Source organism: Chelonoidis abingdonii, chromosome 7 (genome assembly GCF_003597395.2).
Source record: "Chelonoidis abingdonii isolate Lonesome George chromosome 7, CheloAbing_2.0, whole genome shotgun sequence".
NCBI classification, from domain to species: domain Eukaryota; kingdom Metazoa; phylum Chordata; order Testudines; family Testudinidae; genus Chelonoidis; species Chelonoidis abingdonii.
In genome coordinates, this window is record NC_133775.1 from 99,558,420 (window position 1) to 99,578,853 (window position 20,434).

At 43.0% G+C, this 20,434-nt stretch overlaps 1 protein-coding gene across 1 annotated transcript in view; it reads left to right on the forward strand.

The window, feature by feature from the left end:
* CATSPER3 (cation channel sperm associated 3) overlaps nucleotides 1–16,010 on the forward strand; it is a 25,236-nt gene extending 9,226 nt beyond the window's left edge. Inside the window, exons 4-8 of the mRNA XM_032783247.2 lie at nucleotides 8,684–8,866; nucleotides 9,280–9,420; nucleotides 10,204–10,323; nucleotides 12,377–12,534; nucleotides 14,101–16,010. Coding sequence (XP_032639138.1) covers nucleotides 8,684–8,866; nucleotides 9,280–9,420; nucleotides 10,204–10,323; nucleotides 12,377–12,534; nucleotides 14,101–14,203 — 705 coding nt within the window. The 3' untranslated portion in view covers nucleotides 14,204–16,010. The remainder of the gene's footprint in view (nucleotides 1–8,683; nucleotides 8,867–9,279; nucleotides 9,421–10,203; nucleotides 10,324–12,376; nucleotides 12,535–14,100) is intronic.
* Nucleotides 16,011–20,434: the final 4,424 nt, after the last annotated feature.

Sequence of the window (20,434 nt, forward strand, 5' to 3'; positions counted from 1 at the left end):
CTGAGACCCCGGGGGTGCCCTGGGCTGCCGCGGGGGTGCCCTGACCCGGGGGGCGCCCTGGGCTGCCGGGCTGCCGCGGCTGCTCGCTGACCCCAGGGGTGCCCTGGGCTGCTGGCTGCAGGCAGCTGCTGCCGCCGGCAGCTCAGACGGCTGCTGCAACCATTTAAAAATTTTGAGGGGGCCGCTTTTTGGCGCCCCCAAATCTTGGCGCCCTAGGCAACCGCCTAGTTCGCCTAAGTGGTTGCACCGGCCCTGGCTGTGGAAGCGCTGCCACAGCAGCACTTTGAAGTGTGAGTGTGGTCGGAGCGCCAGCGCTGGGAGAGAGCTGCATGTAAACCACATCCTCTACGGGTGTAGTGTGCAGCGCTGGGAGCCGCGCTCCCAGCGCTGCCACGCTGATTACACTGAGGCTTTACAGCACTGCATCTTGCAGTGCTCAATGGGGTGTTTTTTCACACCCCTGAGCGTGAAAGGTGCAGCACTGTAAAGAGCCAGTGTAGCAATACCCTTAGATGAGCTCCTCTGCTTCGCTGCTGAGGGAGTGGGATAGAAGAAAGAATCAGGACCATCAGGAGAACTTCAGTGAAGCCTGAACAGACCACCTTCTTCCTGGAGCCACCTGTCTAAACAACTCCTCCAAAGTAGCTTGATGAGAACTGAGTACAATTCAGCCCTAACAATTAGAAAAATCACTATGGAATGAAAGCATTGTTAGTCCCTTGAGGAATCATGGGTTTCACTGAATTTTGTTGTAATATAACTAACCCCTTTAGAAGCTATAGTTTGTGTTGTAGCATAGAGCTGGCTGTAGCGTTTGCAGTGTTCTCTGTAGATTAACAGTGTGTGCTGAGCCTTCTGGAATGATGTTGGTTGTTACTTGAGTATGGTGCGGGGAGCTGAAGAAATGTAATATTTTTGAGTTTTATTAAGTCCACAGCGTGAATATTATTTGCTTTCTGCTTCTCCCATGTTGAGGAGAGATTTTCCTTTCCATTTTCATTTTACCACAGTGCTATGAATGGGGAAAAATAGCTATTAAAAATAAGTCACACATTCCATTTTAATCCATGAGTTTTTCTCTCAAGCACACCATTTCTTATTTCATTTTCTCCGGACAATCCTGGAGGTTCGTTTTTTTTAGTAGGGAGTTAATGTGGGTAGTGACTGCTCAGCCTGCATCTCTGCATGTAATTAATTGGTTGGGTAGCCCACCAGAAGTGGAGCATTTATGGCCATAAGGCTCTTATAATGTTCACTTCTGAGCCTGCCTTCCTCTAATTTGGATAGTAAACTTCAGTGATTGCCAGACTTTTATGTATTAATTATTAACTGTAGCTGGAAGAGGGGACAAATTGAGGTATGTGAAATAATATGTGTGTCAGGTGCTGCCATTTATCCTTTCTGTTAATACTAGAGCAGTGGTTCTCAAACTTTTGTACTGGTGACCCCTTTCACATAGCAAGCCTCTGAGTGCGACCCCCTCTTATAAATTAAAAACACATTTTTATATATTAACACCATTATAAATGCTGGAGGCAAAGCAGGGTTTGGGGTGGAGGCTGACAGCTCATGATCCCCCATGTAATAACCTCACAACCCCCTAAGTTGTCCCAACCCCCAGTATGAGAACCCCTGTACTAGAGCAAGGAGACACACAGCAAAGTGAACAGCCATTTACATTCTCTAAAAGCTTTTTTTTTAAACAATGGTGCATGATTAACTTGTGGAACTCATTGCCACTGGATAGGAGTGAGACCAAGGTCTTACCAAGGTTTTTAAAAACTAAAATGAAATAATTTAAGGTAAAATTGGGCATCTAACTCACATTAGGCACCTAATCTGATTAGGCCTTTTTGAAACTCCCACTAGACACCTATTTGCAACTTTGAGAGCTTAAATATCTTTGTAAATCTTGCCCTTAAGAGCCTAAGATTTATTGAAAGTCAATGGGACTTAGGTTCCTAAGTCTCTTACGTACTTTTGAAAATTGTACTCTTGGGCATTTCTATAGATAAGAACATCCAGGGAATAGGATAAAAATTGATCAGGGGTGTAAATCCTCATGCTTCAGGGCATAAGTCTGACAATTCCTATTCCAACACAGTTAGAAAGGTCCTTTATGAGCAAATATCCTGTAATTGTCCATCATGATGTTTCTTGCATCCTCCTCTGAAGTATTTGGTACTGGCTGTTACTGGAGACAGATTACTCAATGGACAATTGCTCTGATCCAGTCTGGCATTTCTTGTGTTCTTAGTGACCAAAACTCTCTGGTAAAAGACATTCTTTGTAAAATATGTTACAATCCGTCCCAGTGAGCTTTGCCGAAGGGGTGGGAGGTTGTTCGTACCTATATGTGTATTATAATGAATTAATTGAAGTCTATATTAGCCTTTAACGGGGGAAACTGTATTTAATGCTGAAAACTCAAACATGTAACACATTCTTGGCATATGTCCCTTTATTAATTAAAAAACTCTTTAAAACACACTGCCTTACACCTTGGGGCAATAAATTTCCACCTTGAGGAAATAATTTCCTTGCTGTATTTCATACAGAGCAGTTCTGTTAGCTGTGATCCCAGTCGTCATGTAGGCTCCATTTATCCTTATTTCAATTTGAAAATAAACTTTTTAAATGCCAGGTTGTTCCAAAAATCAACTTTTCTGCTTTTTTAAGAATGTATTTGGGATTAATTTCAACATATTTACAGTTTAGGAAGACCATAAGCCCACAAAGCTGTGTCTTAATAGCTGAAGCACAGAGGACCTGTTATGGATTTCTGGAGCTGTACAGGAACCTCAGGATGTGCCACAGAAAATGAAAAATTTTTGATACTTCTATACAAGGGGCACTTGCTGGACTGCAATCACCAATGGCATTTTATGGCTCTCTTGTTACCTTCAGCTATGGGTGATTGTCATTGTTTAGGATCATGTACACAACCCACATTTGCTGAACACCATGCCATATCTTGGTCGGAATGTCATGTGTTTTTGTGTAAATGACTTTTGTTTATACTCCCAGACACAAATACAAGAATAAAATTAGGCATCGAGTGCTTGGGACAAACAGGGTTCAGGTGATGGCTAGGTTACCGTGGACAAAAGATGAAAGTGACCAGTGTGGGTTACCTTAGAAGCAGTGTCTGTACCCAGATCTCTGAAATGTGTCGTGCTTTATGTCTGTTGTTAGCAGCACTCCACAAAGTGTTCCTTCCTGTAAGCAAGGGCGCTCAGCTTCTATGTTCTGTAGCCACAAGATGTTAACGTGATTTCACACACCTAAGCAGCTCTGACATTCCATCCAGTAGAGGGCAGTAGTGTTTACATGCAGGAGGGAAGAATCCTAGGGAATTGCATAAATTGTGCGTGGGACTGGTAGCACTGCCTATTATTCAGGTTGCCTGATACTTCCCCTTATAACAGTGGTTCTCAACCTTTCCAGACTGCTGCACCCCTTTCAGGAATCTGATTTGTCTTGCGTGCCCCCAAGTTATACTTCACTTTAAAACTACTTCCTTACAAAATCAGATGTAAAAATACAAAAATGTCATGACACATTATTACTGAAAAATTACTTACTTTCTCATTTTTACCATATAATTATAAAATAAATCATTTGGAATATAAATATTGTACTTTTATTAAAGTGTATAGTATATAGAGCAGTATAAACAAGTCATATGAAATTTTAGTTTGTACTGTCTTTGCTAGTGCTTTTTATGTAGCCTGTTGTAAAACTAGGCAAATATTTAGATGAGTTGATGTATCCCCTGAAAGACCTCTGCTTATCCCATGGGTATGTGCACCCCTGGTTGGGAACCACTGTATTATAAGATCCCATTTTCAGTTGATTACTGTATAATTTTGCCAAGCTTTAGCCATTCAGGCTGAAATTTTCATAGACTATCAGGATCAGAAGGTCATCCAGTCCAACCCCCTGCTTAAAGCAGGACCAATCCTCAGACAGATCTTTGCCCCAGATCCCTAAATAGCCCCCTCAAGGATTGAGCTCACAACCCTAGGTTTAGCAGCCTAATGCTCAAACCACTGAGCTAGCTCTCTCCCTGGCATGTTGGGAGTCTGCCTCGGGCTAAATATTTTTGAAAACGTCAGCCAAAATCTGTGTGCCATTTCCAAGAACAAAGCTGGGGAAAATATATTGTTTTTCTCATGCTAAAAAACTCTTGCAATCTCTTCTTTGAAAAGCTAGTGCTCCTATGCTTTTGAGCAAGGGTTGTATATTTAGTGTGGTGGTGGCCTTTGTGACAGAGATGAGTCTTTTGCTGTGCCCTTGAAATTCTGCCCAAATTCTAAGATTTTCTTTGCATAGTCTCAGTAGAGATTTCATAGATTTTAGAAGCTTAAAACTCCAAATCTTCACTGAGAAAGCTCCATCCCTTGACAGGTCCTATGTGTGATAGGACTTTGCATGCCCTACCTGCACAAAGTGACTGAGCGTGCTCCAACCCAGGGCTATAGGGGCTCAGAAGGACTTTCCCTGTAATGGTTGCTCCCAGCTGCTCCAGACCAGGGTGGGTCCGGGCATTGGAATTGAGATCAGGGAGCCTGTCTCTCCTGTCTTCTCAATGACCCCTCCCCCACCCCTGCTGGCACACTGACAGCGAGGAAGAGGGGACAAAACAGGACTTGGGGCGGGAAGGAGTAGATTAGACCAAGGAGTCTGGTGAGACGGGGACTGCGGGGAAGAGAAACTGGGCCAGGGAATGGCTGGGCAAGGACCTGGATGGGGAACTGGTATCGGGGAGGAAGCTTGAGGGGAGGGGAGGCTGGAACTGGTTAGGCAAGAAGACAGGAACTGGGATCCAATGAAGGAAATGTGGGGAGGGACTGGGAGTCCGTTGGCTGAAGGGGGAACATTGAGTTTGATGAGGCAGGGTAGGAGACTGGGACTGGCTGGTCAAGAAGACTAGGAACCATTGGAGCTATAGTCTTTAATTACATCATCAGATCTTATTTTTAACCCAGGACCTCTGCCTCATTCAGCGTGCGTGGCCCTCGGCTTTACTTACGGCACATGGTTCAAACCCTGCTCTGAAGGCAGGATTATTGATTTCATCGTGAGCTTTTCTGGGGTGCTCATCACTACAGAATCTTGAGTGCTTAAGAACATAAGAATGGCCGTACTGGGTCAGACCAAGGGTCCATCCAGCCCAGCATCCTGTCCGCCAACAGTGGCCGATACCAGGTGCCCCAGAGGGAGTGAACCTAACAGGCTATGATCAAGTGATCTCTCTCCTGCCATCCGTCTCCACCCTCTGACAGACAGAGGCTAGGGACACCATTCCTTACCCATCCTGGCTAATAGCCATTAACGGACTTAACCTCCATGAATGTATCTAATTCTCTTTTAAACCCTGTTATAGTCCTAGCCTTCACAACCGCCTCAGGCAAAGAGTTCCACAGGCTGACTGTGCTTCACAAACACCCCCTGTGAAGTGACAGGGTGGTGTTATCTCCATTGCGCAGATGGGGAACTGAGGCACAGACTGACTAGGTACAAAGTATCCACTAATTTGGGGGGTCCAAACTGAGACACCTAGGACCTGAAATTCCACGATATTTAATATTATCTAGCACTTTATACGTTCAAAGCACAACATCCCATTAACTAGTTGCAACTGTGAGCGCTCAGCACTTCTGCAAATGAGATCTCAGGTATCAAGTTTGACATAGAAAATGCAGGACACACTATAAGTGACCATCTGTGAAAAGTTTGGTTTAAGTGACTTGCTCAGCATCCCAAAGAAAGTCTGTAGTAGAGGCAGGGATAGAATCCAGTTTTCCAGGGCAGAATTCAACTGCCTTAACAATGAGATCATCCTTTTTCTTCCTGCAATCCTTTGCCTCATTCACTTCTCACCTTCCAATTTGTGCAACAGATAAAGCAGGCATCTTAGAGATAACAGACTCTTTTACTACACAGCCCTTATTCATTGCCAAAGCAGGTCCATCCTGTACACTGTATGAGGCAGGGGTGTATAGAAAAAATACTTAGTGGTCATGCAGTTAAGACTGTGTCATAATGTGTACACACAAATGGGCCTAATTAAGGTTATGTAGACAATCTTAACTTTGGCTTTTCCTAACTTCTGAGCGCTTGCATTTGAAACCGTAATAAAGCTCTTTCTTTTAATATATATATATTTTGTAATACAGATATATCTTCAAGCATTTTTATGTTGCAGATTGCTTGAAAGTATCTTATAGCTGAATATTGGGTTACTTTTCTCAGATTAAAAAAACAAGGTTGTTTTAACTTTATTGGGCTTTAAATGTGTTATTCTCTTCTTCTGATTCCTACTCAGGAAAAAAGTAAAACTGAATCCTTTTTAGCTTTACATAGTATATGGTGTATGAGCAATGTTTAGGGCTTCATAGATAATGACCAGCACTTCAGTTTGCAACCAGGAGTAATTAGCAACTAGTGCAGAGCCAGCAATGCAGAATATTGTTTGCTCTTCTTTACTTAAAAGGTAAAATAGCAGCATTCTGCATTACCTGAGGCTTTTCAGTGGCTGTGGCAGGATGGCAAGGCTCTGTCAGCAAATATTAGAGCCCTACAAGAAACAGTTGATGTTCTGCTGACTCATTGTGGTAGATGCATCCAGGTAGAACAGCAGTGGGAGTGGCTCTCTAGAAATTGGGAATTAGTGGAGATCCTGGAGGGAATCTTTAGGAAAAGCCAAGGTCAGGGAAGAAACTTAGGCTGAGGTTTATGATGTGTTCTTCTTTTTGTTACCCATAAAGTCAAACTGCACAGAATAAGTGGGCTTGGACCTTAACTCCAGGTCTGTGTAGTCTGTTGATGCAGCATTTAAAACAACAGTAGTGGGTCTATGCTGTCTCTCTCACCATTGCTATCATTGTTGGAGCTGCCACAGTCAAAAATTTTAGGTAAAAAGGCTAGTGTAGATGCTTCCCTCATATAAAAAAGGTTCAGCATCTTGTCACATCTGACCTGGATGGAAGCTAGCTGCATGAAACTCAATCCATATAAAAAGGAGGTGATGCCTAGTGCCAGAAGGAAACATCTGGAGGAATTAGCCAGGGTGTGACTGCTTCCTAAATTATTGATGTGAGTATATTTTTCTTAGGGCAGACAAGGTTTAGGAAAACCTGGAACTATCCACTTGATTGCAGAGGAAATTCTTAATCCATCATAACAAGTTTAACTATTTGGCAATCATAGGGGATTGGAAAGTACACCTTACATTAGCTTTGCACAAACCTCTTAACCAGGAAGTGCCACCTCAACAGATCAGCTGGGTAGATTATGGAGTTTTAACCTGAGATGCTAGAGACATTGTCGAAAAAGGAATTGATAAATGGATATTCCCTGAACCAGTGCACTGCATTAGATCCTCTGGCATTAGCACATTTTTCATAATCAGGGGAAATCATCAAATCCATTCATTAGCTAGTGTCTAGAGTAATATAACGTTGGTGCAAGAGGCTGTGTGTAGTTTTCTGCAACCTAGAGTTAATAGAAATGTTTGCAATTTGGCAGAGATCCATTACCAATGGTCTGACTTAAGCTGTATTCCCAAATTAGTATACATCAGTTCCTAAGAGCTCCTGGTGTACGTATTGGTGTCATCCGTAGGATTTGTTCTGTCTCTCAGGCTGTTCCTGCCTAGTGAACCCCTGGTTTTCAGTGATTTCTTAATATGTGCACTACACAGAGGTTACCATAGTGGAAAAGACCATTGGCCCATCTGACACCCTGACTCTGATCAAGCAGTATTGGACACATCTAGTCAACTATACAGTGGTGATAGGAACAGGACTTTCTTCCTGTCCCCAGTTCATGAACAGACTCTACACTGAACCATGAGGATTGCTAGCTTTTGTAATTTTGATCCAACTAATTTAATACAAATATTCTTCTTACAAAATGTCTAATCTTTTATGAAGAGTCTATTACTCTGTTAATATTATGCAGCACTGAACCCAAGAAAGTAATAAAAATAGGTGTGAAAAATTGTCTTTTTTAAATGTGCGCCTTTTGAATTGATTGAGTGCCCTGGGTTGTTTTAAAGGATACCACAAAGCTCCTTAATTTTTCATCTTTCCACTTGTTTGTACATTTGTCCTGCTTAATAGTAGAATAAACAAAATGAGTGGTAAATGCACTGTGGCCTGCACGGCTGTTAGCTAGAAAATATGGAAGGAGGGATGGTGTGATCTTGACTGTTTAGCAGCTGGACTCTTGAGATGATAATGAATAATACTTGGCACTTCATTTAAACATGAATGAATGAAGATTTACAACATCCTGTCCTAAGGTGCAATGGGGAGCCAGTGACTGAGTTGGGAATAGAACCTCTAATTCCATAGGCCTTGTCCCAGGCTCTCACCTGTAGGCAATACTTCCTTACTGCTGACAAGTAGAAAGGACTCTCCTGTAGTTTAAGAGGAAGAACTGTGTCTGTAATGGCCACGCATGATCAGGACCCTGGTGTTTTCAGCGTCTCACTTTACAGAGACAGGCCACCTCTCCCAGCACAGCACCCTGGGGGATTGGCTCAGAACAGGCTCAAAGGGAAGAGTGCCACCTACTGAATCACTGCTGTCTATGAATTAAACAAGCCTTTTCTTTCATTTAGAGCTGCTTGTCTCCACTCTAAACTGCACACATTTGTTTTTCCCTGTTGCAGAGTTTGATAACGGCTCTAGGCCAGACTGTGAAGACTGTGATCTACGTCCTTGTCTTGCTGTTCCTGTTAATGTTTATCTTTGCCATTTTGGGTTATGGATTGTACGGAGACCCTGAAACGGGAGACAGTAAAAACTGGGGCAACCTTGCATCTGCTCTCTTCACTCTCTTCTGTTTAGTAACGGTAATGTCCGCTGTCCTTTCCATCTTATGTCTGCCTGTTTATGGAAACTACTGTAAGTAACCACTACCTCTGATTTTGGTCGGGATGTTGGGGAAGTCATGTAATGAAACTGTGATTGTTCTCAGCATTAAAGGTGGTGGGAGCTGTTCCCGGGGTTTTATTTAATGTCAGGTGGTTGTGAAAATTCAGCTGGATGGATAGATTCATTTTTCTGCTATTAAAGATTCAGAGGGGCAAGCTTGTTGAGCTGACAACAATGGGATATTTAGTAGCTTTCATACGGCATCTGAGTCTGGAACTCTAAGCAACTGGGGGAAACCAGAGTTCAGTTTGAGAAAGAGAGAGATTTAATCTGGTCTGTGAGTCAAGCTGTGGTTTGGAACTAGCTGATCAGAGATTTGATACATTTGCAGGTCGATGGCTGGACGGACTTTCAGGATGAGTTAGACCAACGTGGTTTTAGTGCTAGCCGAGCCTTCACAATAGTGTTCATCTTGCTGGGGTTCTTTCTGTTTTTCAATATGTCTATTGGAGTTGTGATTATGAATATCCAGGTAAGTTGGGTTTCCCTTATTCTTTGTGTGTGTCTAACTATGAGGCCATTTGTCTGAAAACTAGTGTGTGCACCTTTTGAAAGCTGGCTTTTTGACGCTGCTGGAGACTGAAGTCCTCTGTCCGGTGCACAGGAACAACATACCTTCCCTACATAGCCCTGCTAGTTTGCCTCAGACCAGAAGGGAGCATGTTCAGGGAGAATGGTAGTGAATTCACTGTTCCCATTTAGGGTCAGTCCTAGGCATAAGTATAGGCAGCTGTACGGTGCCCTGGCCCTTGTCTGTGTCATGCAGAGACAAACAGAGCTAGCTGGAAACTCTCCATCCTCTCCTGTCCTTCCGGTCCTATCAGCTGCCAACACCTCCCATATATGAGCATAAGGGAAGTTTGGCTGAAGCTCCACACACTGCAACAAGGCCCATCAGAATGAAGGGCAAATTTGTGTCCATTTAAATCTATGGCTTACTGCAGGGTTTCTTGCAGCTTCGCCTGAAGCATCTGGTACAGGCCACGGCTGGAAACAGAATACTGACCTAGACAGATGGCTTCTCCAATTTGTTATGGCCATTCCTACGTTCCTGGGTGACACTGTTAGCAAGGGTGCCAACTGTGAGGTAGAAATCTGCTAGACTGACCCTACCAAACTCAGCAGGTGGTAACCGCTTTGTTGCTACCAGTTTGGGCTTGATTTAGATCAGTGACTTAAAAGCGAAAGTGTCTCTGATTAATTGCCTGAGTCATCCAGTTAAGAGCATTTAACATACACTGTTTTATATTTATAGGACTCCACTCAGAATTATGAACGAGAGCTTAAAGCAGAAAAACAAGCTGCTCTTCAGGCAAATAAACAGGCCATATTACAAAGACAACAGGAAGAAGTAAACATGCTAATGCACCAGCAGGTAGATGCACTGAATTGTATTTACTTGAAGTTTATTGAACAGCATCAGTATTACAAACATATGTAAGATACAGTTTAGTGATGCATGACAGCATAGAGTTATCTTCAGTGGAGGACTTAATGGTCATTTATCTCACAGAAGCAATTTTCTAAGCTTTTTCACCATTAGAAATAAACCAGGCCATAGACCTTCATCTGTATCTTTTTATAAGTTCATGTGTCTGTTTGCCTGTATATATATGTGTGTATATACAGATTTCATTTTGAATCTTTTATGTAAGAAAAAAATGTCAGAGTGGAAAACTCCCCACAATATTTAAAATAATAATAATTTCCGAAATGGATTCCCATTGCTGTTTTTCTCTGAAATATTTCTGCATTGTTCCAATGTTATTAAATGTAGGTCAGTTTGTATTATAATGGTATCTCAGTGCAGTGCATATATTCCTCAGTAACCATATATTTCTTTTGATTTGTTATGTTCCATAGGCAGTATTTAGAAACCCACTAAAATCAGGTCACAGGCACCTTTCAAGATGACTTAGGTTACGTTTACTCCAGTGGTTCCCAAACTTGTTTCACTGCTTGTGCAGGCAAAGCCCCTGCTGGGCTGGGCCGGTTTGTTTATCTGCTAAAATGTATTACTGGCGCGCAAAACCTTACATTAGAGTGAATAAACGAAGACTCGGCCCGCCACTTCTGAAAGGTTGCCGACCCCTGATCTAAAATCTGTTTATGTGAACTTGAAATCCATGTAATGGATAATTTTGATTTTTTTACCCTGACAGTTTTTGAAAATGAAGCTGATTTGATATAATTGTAAATACTGCTACTTCAGTGCAGATGATTGGAATAATCTGACTGCCTGTCCCCTGCCATCCCTTTTGTTCATTTTCATTATTATCAAATATAATTTAAAGGTAATGCTGATAGACCCTGGTCATTGGTGGGTGGGATTGAACCTGGGACCTCATCTCTCTGTCGTGGTCTTGGTGCTACTAGAGGGGACAGAACAGGACGTGTGTGGGTTACATATACAGCTCAGTATGGCTTAGTGCTGGTGCTCTAACCTTTTGGCTATAAAGTCATTGATTCAAGTTCTGATTCAAATGACTGATTTAAGGTTAATGATTTCAGTTCCATCCACTGGTGATGTCAACTGTTATAGGAACAATCTCTATGGATGAGACCCTGAACTGCCATCTCCTCTGCCAGATCTGGTAGTTGTTCATGTTCAAGACAAAGATCCTATGACACTTCTGAAAAGAAGTAACTTTGGCACCCTGGCCGATGTTCTCTCTGGATATGTCTACACTGCAGCTGAGAGCTCCGCTTGAGCTAGCATGCTACAAATAGCTGTGTGCTGGTTGCTGCACTGGCAGAGGCTCGGGCTAGCAACCTGAGCTCAGTCTTAGCGGGTCAGGTCAGTCTGAGCTCAGGTGGCAACATTCACACTGCTGTTTTTAGCGTGTTAGCTCAAGCTGGGCTAATGCTACCCTGTCTACTTGGGCTGGGAGGCTTGCTCCAAGCTGCAACTTAGACATACCCACTGTGTTTTACAGACAAAAGTTACATGGCCAAATTTCCAGCCCCTCTTCCAGTTTTGCACACCCTCTTTTTAATGCTCATGAAACTAGGCACTCCTCATACCTGTTGCCAGAGCAATTAGCTATGTGTGCAAAGCTGTGTGCGCAAAACCGGAGGTCAGAGTTGAAAGCTCTGGGTAAGTTATTGCTGAGGCCTAAGGCTCTACCTGTCTCCATGGTTCCTGCACTGCTATCATCTTTCATAAATCAGAGGGGTAGCCGTGTTAGTCTGGATCTGTAAAAAGCGACAGAGTCCTGTGGCACCTTAAAGACACATGCGTCTGACGAAGTGGGTATTCACCCATGAAAGCTCATGCTCCAATACCATCTGTTAGTGTATAAGGTGTCACAGGACTCTTTGCTGCATCTTTCTTAAAGCTCCTTAAGATACCTGGAGAACGAAAATCTCTGTATAAAAACCCATTCTATTTTGATAATGTCTTTCCCTGGGATATTTTTTCACATTAGAAAACCAGTGAATATAAAACCTTCAGTGAATTGGTGGAGGACTTTAAAAAGACATTACATCATTCTGATCCTATGGTCTTGGAAGATTTTTGTGCCAGTATCCCATTTATTGATCTTTATTTGACATCCCTCGATCTTCAGGATAACACAGTTTATAGGTAGGTAACGTAAGTGTAAAGAAACAGAGACCAAGATGCTAGAAATCGTAAAAATGTGCATTTGAGTTGTTGTTTTCTTTCTTTGGATTAAATACTGGCCATCCCTTTGGCATTGTTACTGGAGAGTCTGTGACCAGTTAGTCTCCTTGGGGAAAGATCTCTGAATGGACTGTGAGGGCGCAGTTAAAGACATTTGATCTTACTAAAGCTGGTGGTCAGTGTTTGCAGGACAAAGCTTACAGAAGCTTTGATAGGCTGTTGCTAAAGTCCAACAGTCTTGGATATTCCATGGATGGTTAAAGCTGTGTTATGGAATGGCACTATGGTAGCACTGACCTTCCCGTCACATTTGCAGATCTCTTGCTCTAGGTTCTGAGGTCTGCTGCAGATGATGGGGCTTCTCTGTTCTATGCAAATAGTACGTAGAGTGCCGATACTTATTTCTGGTACTAAGTTATTACAACAGAATGCCTTCTGACCCAGGCACAATGCTTTGCCATGCTCGGGATCTGAGTTTGGTTCCTAACCTTGGTCCTTCATATTTGAGTCTGGGAGCTCTGCAAAGACACTCCGGTAACAAAGCCATGTCTGTACATTCAGATATTATGGTCTTTGGCTACACACATAGGGTCTGGAATTGAGGAACTTTTGCTCCAAAACTACTTGAGCTAAAGGTGGGGTGACCAGATGTCCCAATTTTATAGGGACAGTTCCGATTTTTGGGGCTTTTTCTTATATAGGCTCCTATTACCTCCCACTCACTGTCCCGATTTTTTCACAATTGCTGTCTGGTCACCCTCGCTAAAGGAGAAGCTAGGAGATGAGAGTATCATTAAGTAGCCCTCTTTATGAGACAGCCACAAAGCGATCCCAAACCCTTGAGCAGATTTGACATTCTAGTCAGTAGAGGGCAGCGGTACATGTACACACTGGCCTAGACATTTACAGGGTCCCCCACCAGCTCCCTGCCCTCCACCCCAGGAAGGAGTGTAAGGAAAGAGAGGAGTATCCCAGATGTCACTGTAACCTCCCATGGTGAGGCATGCAATGCTAATGATGAGATTTTGGAGGGAACTGATGTCCGACACTACTCTTTCATTGATGGGAAAGCTATCATGATGCAGCCCTATGTAGGATGGAAGGAGTAGGAAATGGGAATACTCAGTACCCGGCAAGTGCAGAGGCCTCTATTAGGGAGGATGAAAAGAGAATGCACACACAAAATAATGCAAAAACCCAGAAAAAGCCTGCAGAAAATTTGATTGTATAACGGGACCTGTTTTATCATCTGTTACTACAGGAAGATTTGGATTTCTTTGGAGATGGAGTAAAAAAATCTTTCTTCGTCGTTATGCACGTAACCCCCCTCAAACAACTGATTAGCCAATTATTGTTCATTGTTCTTTTTATCTTATTAAATGAACAGTGAAAGGTCAGATTAGTTGAAGAGATGATAGTTCTACGTATATGTTTTTCACTAGGCTCTTCACATTTTCCACTACATGTGAACGCACTGAAATCGTAATCTGATATTATTTCAGCCATACTCTTGTCTTCTTCCTGTAGGTTACAAGAACTCTATTATGAACTAGTTGGCACATTGAACACCATCTTGGAAGATGTAAGAGAAAAATCCGTGCTGACCCCTGAGAAAGATATGAAGAGTTAAATGTTCTAGTGTAGAAAATGTGATGCTCTGCCATTGTAAAAAACATTGTTTAAAAACAGAGCATGAATATACATAAATAAAAATAACTCAGAGGAGATTTACTTCCCCTTTTGATATACCTTACCATAGAGTGTCTCCTTATAATAATGCTGCACACTAATGCAGTACCTTTGATAAGAGGGAGTGTGGACTAATGGATAGACTGCTTGCCTGGGGTTCAGAAGACATTGGTTTTATTCTCAACTCTGTGACTAGCCTGCTGGGTAACCTAAAGCAAGTCACTTCACTGCTCTGTGCCTCAATTTCCCCATCTGTAAAATGGAGATTACGATACTAACCTGCTTTGTAAAGCACTTTGAGATATACTGATGAAAAGCACTAGATAAGAGCTGAGTATTATTATTTATTTAAGGACCACAACAAGCCTTATAAATATTGATTGATTTAGATATTATTGTGCATTTCCATTTTACAGATGAGGAAGCTGACAGGCAGAGAGATTTAAGGGCCTGAGGCTTTCTGGAAAGTTTGTGGCAAACCTGAGATTAGATCCCCATGCTCTTGACTCCAAGGCCAGTGCTTTAACTGCCAGATCATTCTTCTTGCCTTTATAATTCAAAGTATTTGTGAGCTAACGTAGGGACTATGCTAAAGAAGAGGCATTTGAAACATACTAAAGAAATTGTCCATAATCTCTCTAAACATAGCAGTTCATTTTAGTGATAGGACTCCAGTTAGAACATTGGCTGAACCTCTTTGGATTTGGCCCTCTGGAGTTTTTTAAACGACCACACCCACTGTGCTCTGCATTAACTCTTGCATATCTGAAGAGAGAGATGTCGCTGTTTCTCAAGGCCATGCACTTTGTACTTATAAATGTAAGTGTAAGGTGATTGACTGAAAAGTTGGCCTTTGGCTGTGATAACATTTTTCTTAAGATCTCACACTTTTGCAAAGCCACTGGTGCAGATCCACCTGCGGCAGTGATCCTGGGAGCATATGTGTTGATCAGCCGGTGGTGTTTTAGCACCATCTCACATAGACAGGGTTAGATGATGTGGTAGTAAAAAAATGCCTGCTAGCCGTTGATCTACAGTAGCTACTGTAGACACAGCCATCACAACTTGCTCCAGGCTGCACAGTGGCTGAGCTAGGAACAGATCTCAGAGATTCTAGATTCTATTATTTGTCCTCTAAACGCACTTCCACTATCCCATATCCAGCCAGGCTCTTGCTGCATCCATAAAAGAAAATGACTCACACAGGTAAGTGCAAAACAGAGCTGGAGGAGATGACTAATTGTTGTTATGTGGTTTCTCAGCACGCCAGAGGCAATGCTACCCTTGAAAGAGATTCAGGAGAAACTCAATGCAGCAATGCTACATTTGGCTGTTTAGTAGCTTAGAGATGGAGAAGCCTGTCATTCCCAGATCTTGTCGATTTCCATGTAGAAGAGGTATTCAATGTTAAGCCAATACCATGCTTGATCTTTGCCAGACTGCTGAGAAGCAGCAAGAAAACACGTCCGACTGGAAAAGTCTTCAGTTGTTGAAGTATTTTGAGAACTAGAGTTATGTGGATTGAATCTACTATATATAATATATATATATATAGCATTTGGTACTGAGTTTTCTGAATCATGTATAATTTTTATATTACAGCTGTGAAGTACTTTATGATTATATGTAGTCAATAGATGTATAATATTACTGAAAGAATCACTTGAAAAATGGCCTCTTTAATAGCAAGTGGCTATTCTGGATCACTCAATGGCTTTCAGTACTAAAATAAATTAGAAACAGATGCATACAGTATCTAATTCTAGGGTTTAGAGCTTGTGAAAAAATTGGGCCCATAAAGCAAAATTATTGACACTTTCTCACAGAGATGGGTGGAATGATTTTTTTTTTTATAGACATCTCTCTCCAGCTGCATGCTGCACATTTATTTCTTGAGTACAATGTACCAGACTTCTTGTTCTGTGCCTCTTGAGCATTTCCACTGCTAGGGTCTAGATGTTCATCTGCCTAACTATCACCAGAGCTGGCATACTGCTCTTTATGTGTGTGTATGTGTAACCCACACACCTCTGGGGTGTGGTGTTCTGCCCCTCTAGTGGCACTGAGACCACTGAGTAGTTAATGAGTCTGCTACAGCCTTAGCTAAGGGGCTTGTGACTTTTAGCTCATGCAGTAGAGGCTCATGCATTTAGCTCTAGAGGTCCTTGGTTCGAGTCCACCCGCCAACAACTGGGGTGTTGGTGTTACATATCTGCACATATTATCTTTTGTACATCAGCTTCTTAAATGCCCTTTGTGTCAGTTATTAAGCCACACACCCAGTCTCCCTCATGTCCCTTAGATTGATTTACTCATGATATTATGTAGTCCTGATACACTTTAATTGCCATCTCTACTATTTTCCTTCATGAAGATGTTTATGGCGGCTAACAGAAGCCTCTTGTAAAAGGACTAGAAAGGAGACAATGACACAAGTTCCTACTACATTTGTTTTCATGTTCTCGTTTGTAATAATTCCTCATTTTATGAGGAACACTTCCTAAAACTTCCGCAACATGATGGAAACATATGTGGCTCTATAAGATGTTATGTGACCATTTTCATGGAGAGATTAGATCAAAACCTCCTTTTCTCTGACAGTTATATGGGCCACATTTCAGCAAGCTGGATAAATGGAAAGAACATTGTCAAGAATTCTTTTAAGCACACTTACACTGTCCCTACTTTCATAAATTTGGTAATTTTCACACCCACTCTTCAGATGGATTTCTTGCGGTCTGAAATATAATTATTTAAACTTTTTATTAGAAACCCAATTTCCATCTGTGGCCTGGTAATCTTGTCACTCCACATATACCAGTGGCCATGGGGGCGGTGGGCGAGCGGGGAGTAAAAGTATGACGAAAATGTTCTAACGAGGTACGACTGGGGGAGGGAGGAGAGTGGCTACAAAGAGTAACTGGATTGTGCCTGGTTTTTCCTCTTTGTGCTGTTTGGAGTTTATTTTTACATTGGCCGGGAATGGCGAACCACAGCCACTGGGAGCTGAGGGGGCAATGCCTGTGGATGGTCAACATAAACAAAATGTCTCGCGGCCCGCCAGTGGATCACCCTGCTGGGCCATGTGCTGAAGGTTGCCAACCCCTGGGATGGATTGTTGCGAATATTTCTGCAGTTACATTTAAAACAACAACCCCAAATTAGGGAAGGACAAAATGCTTAATTCAGGAATTCCAAATCTGTCAAGCCGTGTCACAAACAACTAACAATTGGATGGGCCCGTGGGGAAATCGCCTTGTGCTACTGATAGAATGGATTTTATTTGGATGGCGATAAGCTCCTGTAACATGCAGCATTTTCACATTTCTAAAGGTACATATGGTATTGTTTGAACACCAAAGATAGTGCAGCTTTGAAAGGTCACTATGGTTATGTTTACACTTCAATTACACACCCTAGGGTGACCAGATGTCCCGATTTTATAGGGACAGTCCCGATTTTTGGGTCTTTTTCTTGTATAGGCTCCTATAACCCCTCACCCCTTGTCCTGATTTTTCACATTTGCTGTCTAGTCACCCTAAAACACCCACTCTTCGTGAGGGGGGAGGTTCGGGTCCGGTCTGGTTCCAGAGCCTAGGCTCTAGCCTGAGACCAAATATTTCACCAGCAGTTTTATAGCCCTGCCCCCCATGAGCCTGAGACAGCTGACCCAGGCCAGCCGCGGGTATTTAATTACAGTGTAGACATATCAGATCTCTCTAGCTCTCTCTCAGTACCTTAATGTCTGAGCACCTGTAATGTCTGACTTTGCGATATAGGTGCTCGCGTTGCATGCTATGGAAATGAGGGATGGAAATGAGGGATGATCCAATGGGTAGGCTGCTAGCCTGGGACTTTGTAGACCTGGATGCGATTCCCTGCTCTATCATGGGCTTCCTGTGTGACACTGGGTAAGTCATTGTATCTCTCAGTTCCCCTCTGTAAAATGGGGTAATGGTACTGCGCAGAGGTGGTGTGTGTTAAAGATTGTGATGCTCTCAGCTATGCAACAGGCCTGTTGGCCTTTTATAAGTATGATAGATAGATGAGCACCATAAAATACGGACAAACTATAAAATATTCTGCTGGCACCACCTGTGAGTTGATAATGAAAACAGATACCTTAGATAGGAGCTATTTCCTGGCAAATCATCTGCGGTTGTCACTTATTAGCTGCCCTCCAAAGTAAGTGCAGTGAGACAAGTATTTGCCTTGGCAACCGGATAGACATCTGTTAAAGGAGGCTGGCCTGCTGTTTTCCACCAGTTATGCTCTTGTGTGCAGGAATCTGCCTCTTTATGTGTCGGGTTATGTTGTGCGTCTGGTTTTGAGTGTGTATATGGGCTTGTGTACCCCACACTGAGGGGAAACAGGTTATAACCTCCTGGGACAGGCACTTTATGGAACCAATATTGAGTTGGCCTCAACCCAGCCTGAAAGCAAAAAGGTGTTTTTGTGCATGGCAATGCTATAGTGGGGGAGGCGGACGGGAGCTAGAGGGGAGTTTAAGGGGCTGATTAGGGTGATGGTTTCAGGCTGCCTGATGAATTACAGGGAGGTAGTTGTTGGCAGGGCACTCTGTGAGCAATATGTGTGACACCCCTGGCTCCTAGAGCAGAGTGCTGGATGCCCCCTGTGGAAGCTGCTAGCTGGGGAGAAGTCTTGCCTTAACTGTGTCTGAATTTCTTTGGGGAGGACTCAGACTTGGGGTCCTCTCGGTGCCTCCCTGCCTGATTTGCACATGCACAGCCCCCCTCCCACTTGCAAATGAAGTCATTCCAGGCCCCGGTTTTGTGTGTGCCCCAGTGTGTTAGAAGTTGGGGGTTGAAAACTAGGGTCTGTATTTTCAGGCTGCTGGTGCTGGGTGACTTTGAATCAGCTAAAAACGATGCCAATCCAGACCTTCACCTCAACCTTGACCCAAGCCTGCAGTGAGCTGCCGATAATTGGTTTTTCTCTCATGTTATTTTCCATTTTCACACACCTTTGCCCGTTCTAGATATGGTTTTAAGTGCAGCCCGAAATGCCGAAGCACAGCGAGAGAGGGTCTTAATATATTGGGCCAAATCCTGGCCTTGCTGTGGCCGCTTTGGGCTGCTCTGATGATGAAAAGCAGCCAGGAGGCCGGTGCATCTGCATCCTTGAGATTCCTTTGGGGAAATCCTTGATGGTGTAACCACAGCACAGCACCTCCCTAAACTGTTCCACTCCCGATCCTGAGTGTAGGGAATGAGTTGGGGCGAAAGGACACCTGGATGGGGGCACCTTCACCCAGTTGATCCCTGGCTGCTAAAATGGCCCTTAGGGGGAACCAGCAGATGCTGCAGAGTAAAGCCATCTTTGCCTCCTGCATCTCCCTAGCTGTGCTGTGTGTGGCACTCAGACATAGCTCAGGTTCAGAGGCCTGGGCTTCCTCTGGTCAGTAACAGCTGTCAGTCAAGTTTCTGAATAGTTCTGCTTTTTTTTTTTGAGGGGGGGTGAAGGGGGAGTAAAAGTATGAGGAAAATGTTCTAAAGAGGTTCGATTGGGGGAGGGAGGAGAGTGGCTACAGAGAGTAGCTGGATTGTGCCTGGTTTTTCCTCTTTGTGCTGTTTGGAATTTATTTTTACAATGCAGCTGCTCAGAAATTCCAGCTGTGAACATATGATCAGGCCGTCTAGGGGTGAAAAGAAAGGGGTGTTTTGTCACAGAAGAACTCATGGTTGTGCTTTTGGTTCTTTCCAAAGCTCTGCACACGTTATTAGGCAACCCCACAATATGCAGCTATTTATGGGGGGTTTTAAAGTAGTCCTCAGTACATGCTCTCTTTAACCACTTCTTGAGTGTATAACAAGCTGGAATACACACACTGTGATGATGTGTGTGTCTTAATATGTCTGATTCTGTTGCCTGAGCCATGTGAATGAGGATTGTAGGACTGAGACTAGGTATATAATAAATTGTATTCTTTAAAAATAATCCATGTGTTTATATATTGGAGGAGGGTAAAGTCACACTCTCTCTACTCTCTCATTTTATTGTTATGCTGGAAAGTGTTAATGGCTGCCATCATTCACATCTATAGCTCAATCACAGACAGGATTAAAGTTGATGGGTGTACTAACTACCCTTCATGGAAGCTAAATGGAAGGAGCAATTAAATGTCACTTTGAATAGTGAGAGCTGAAACAAG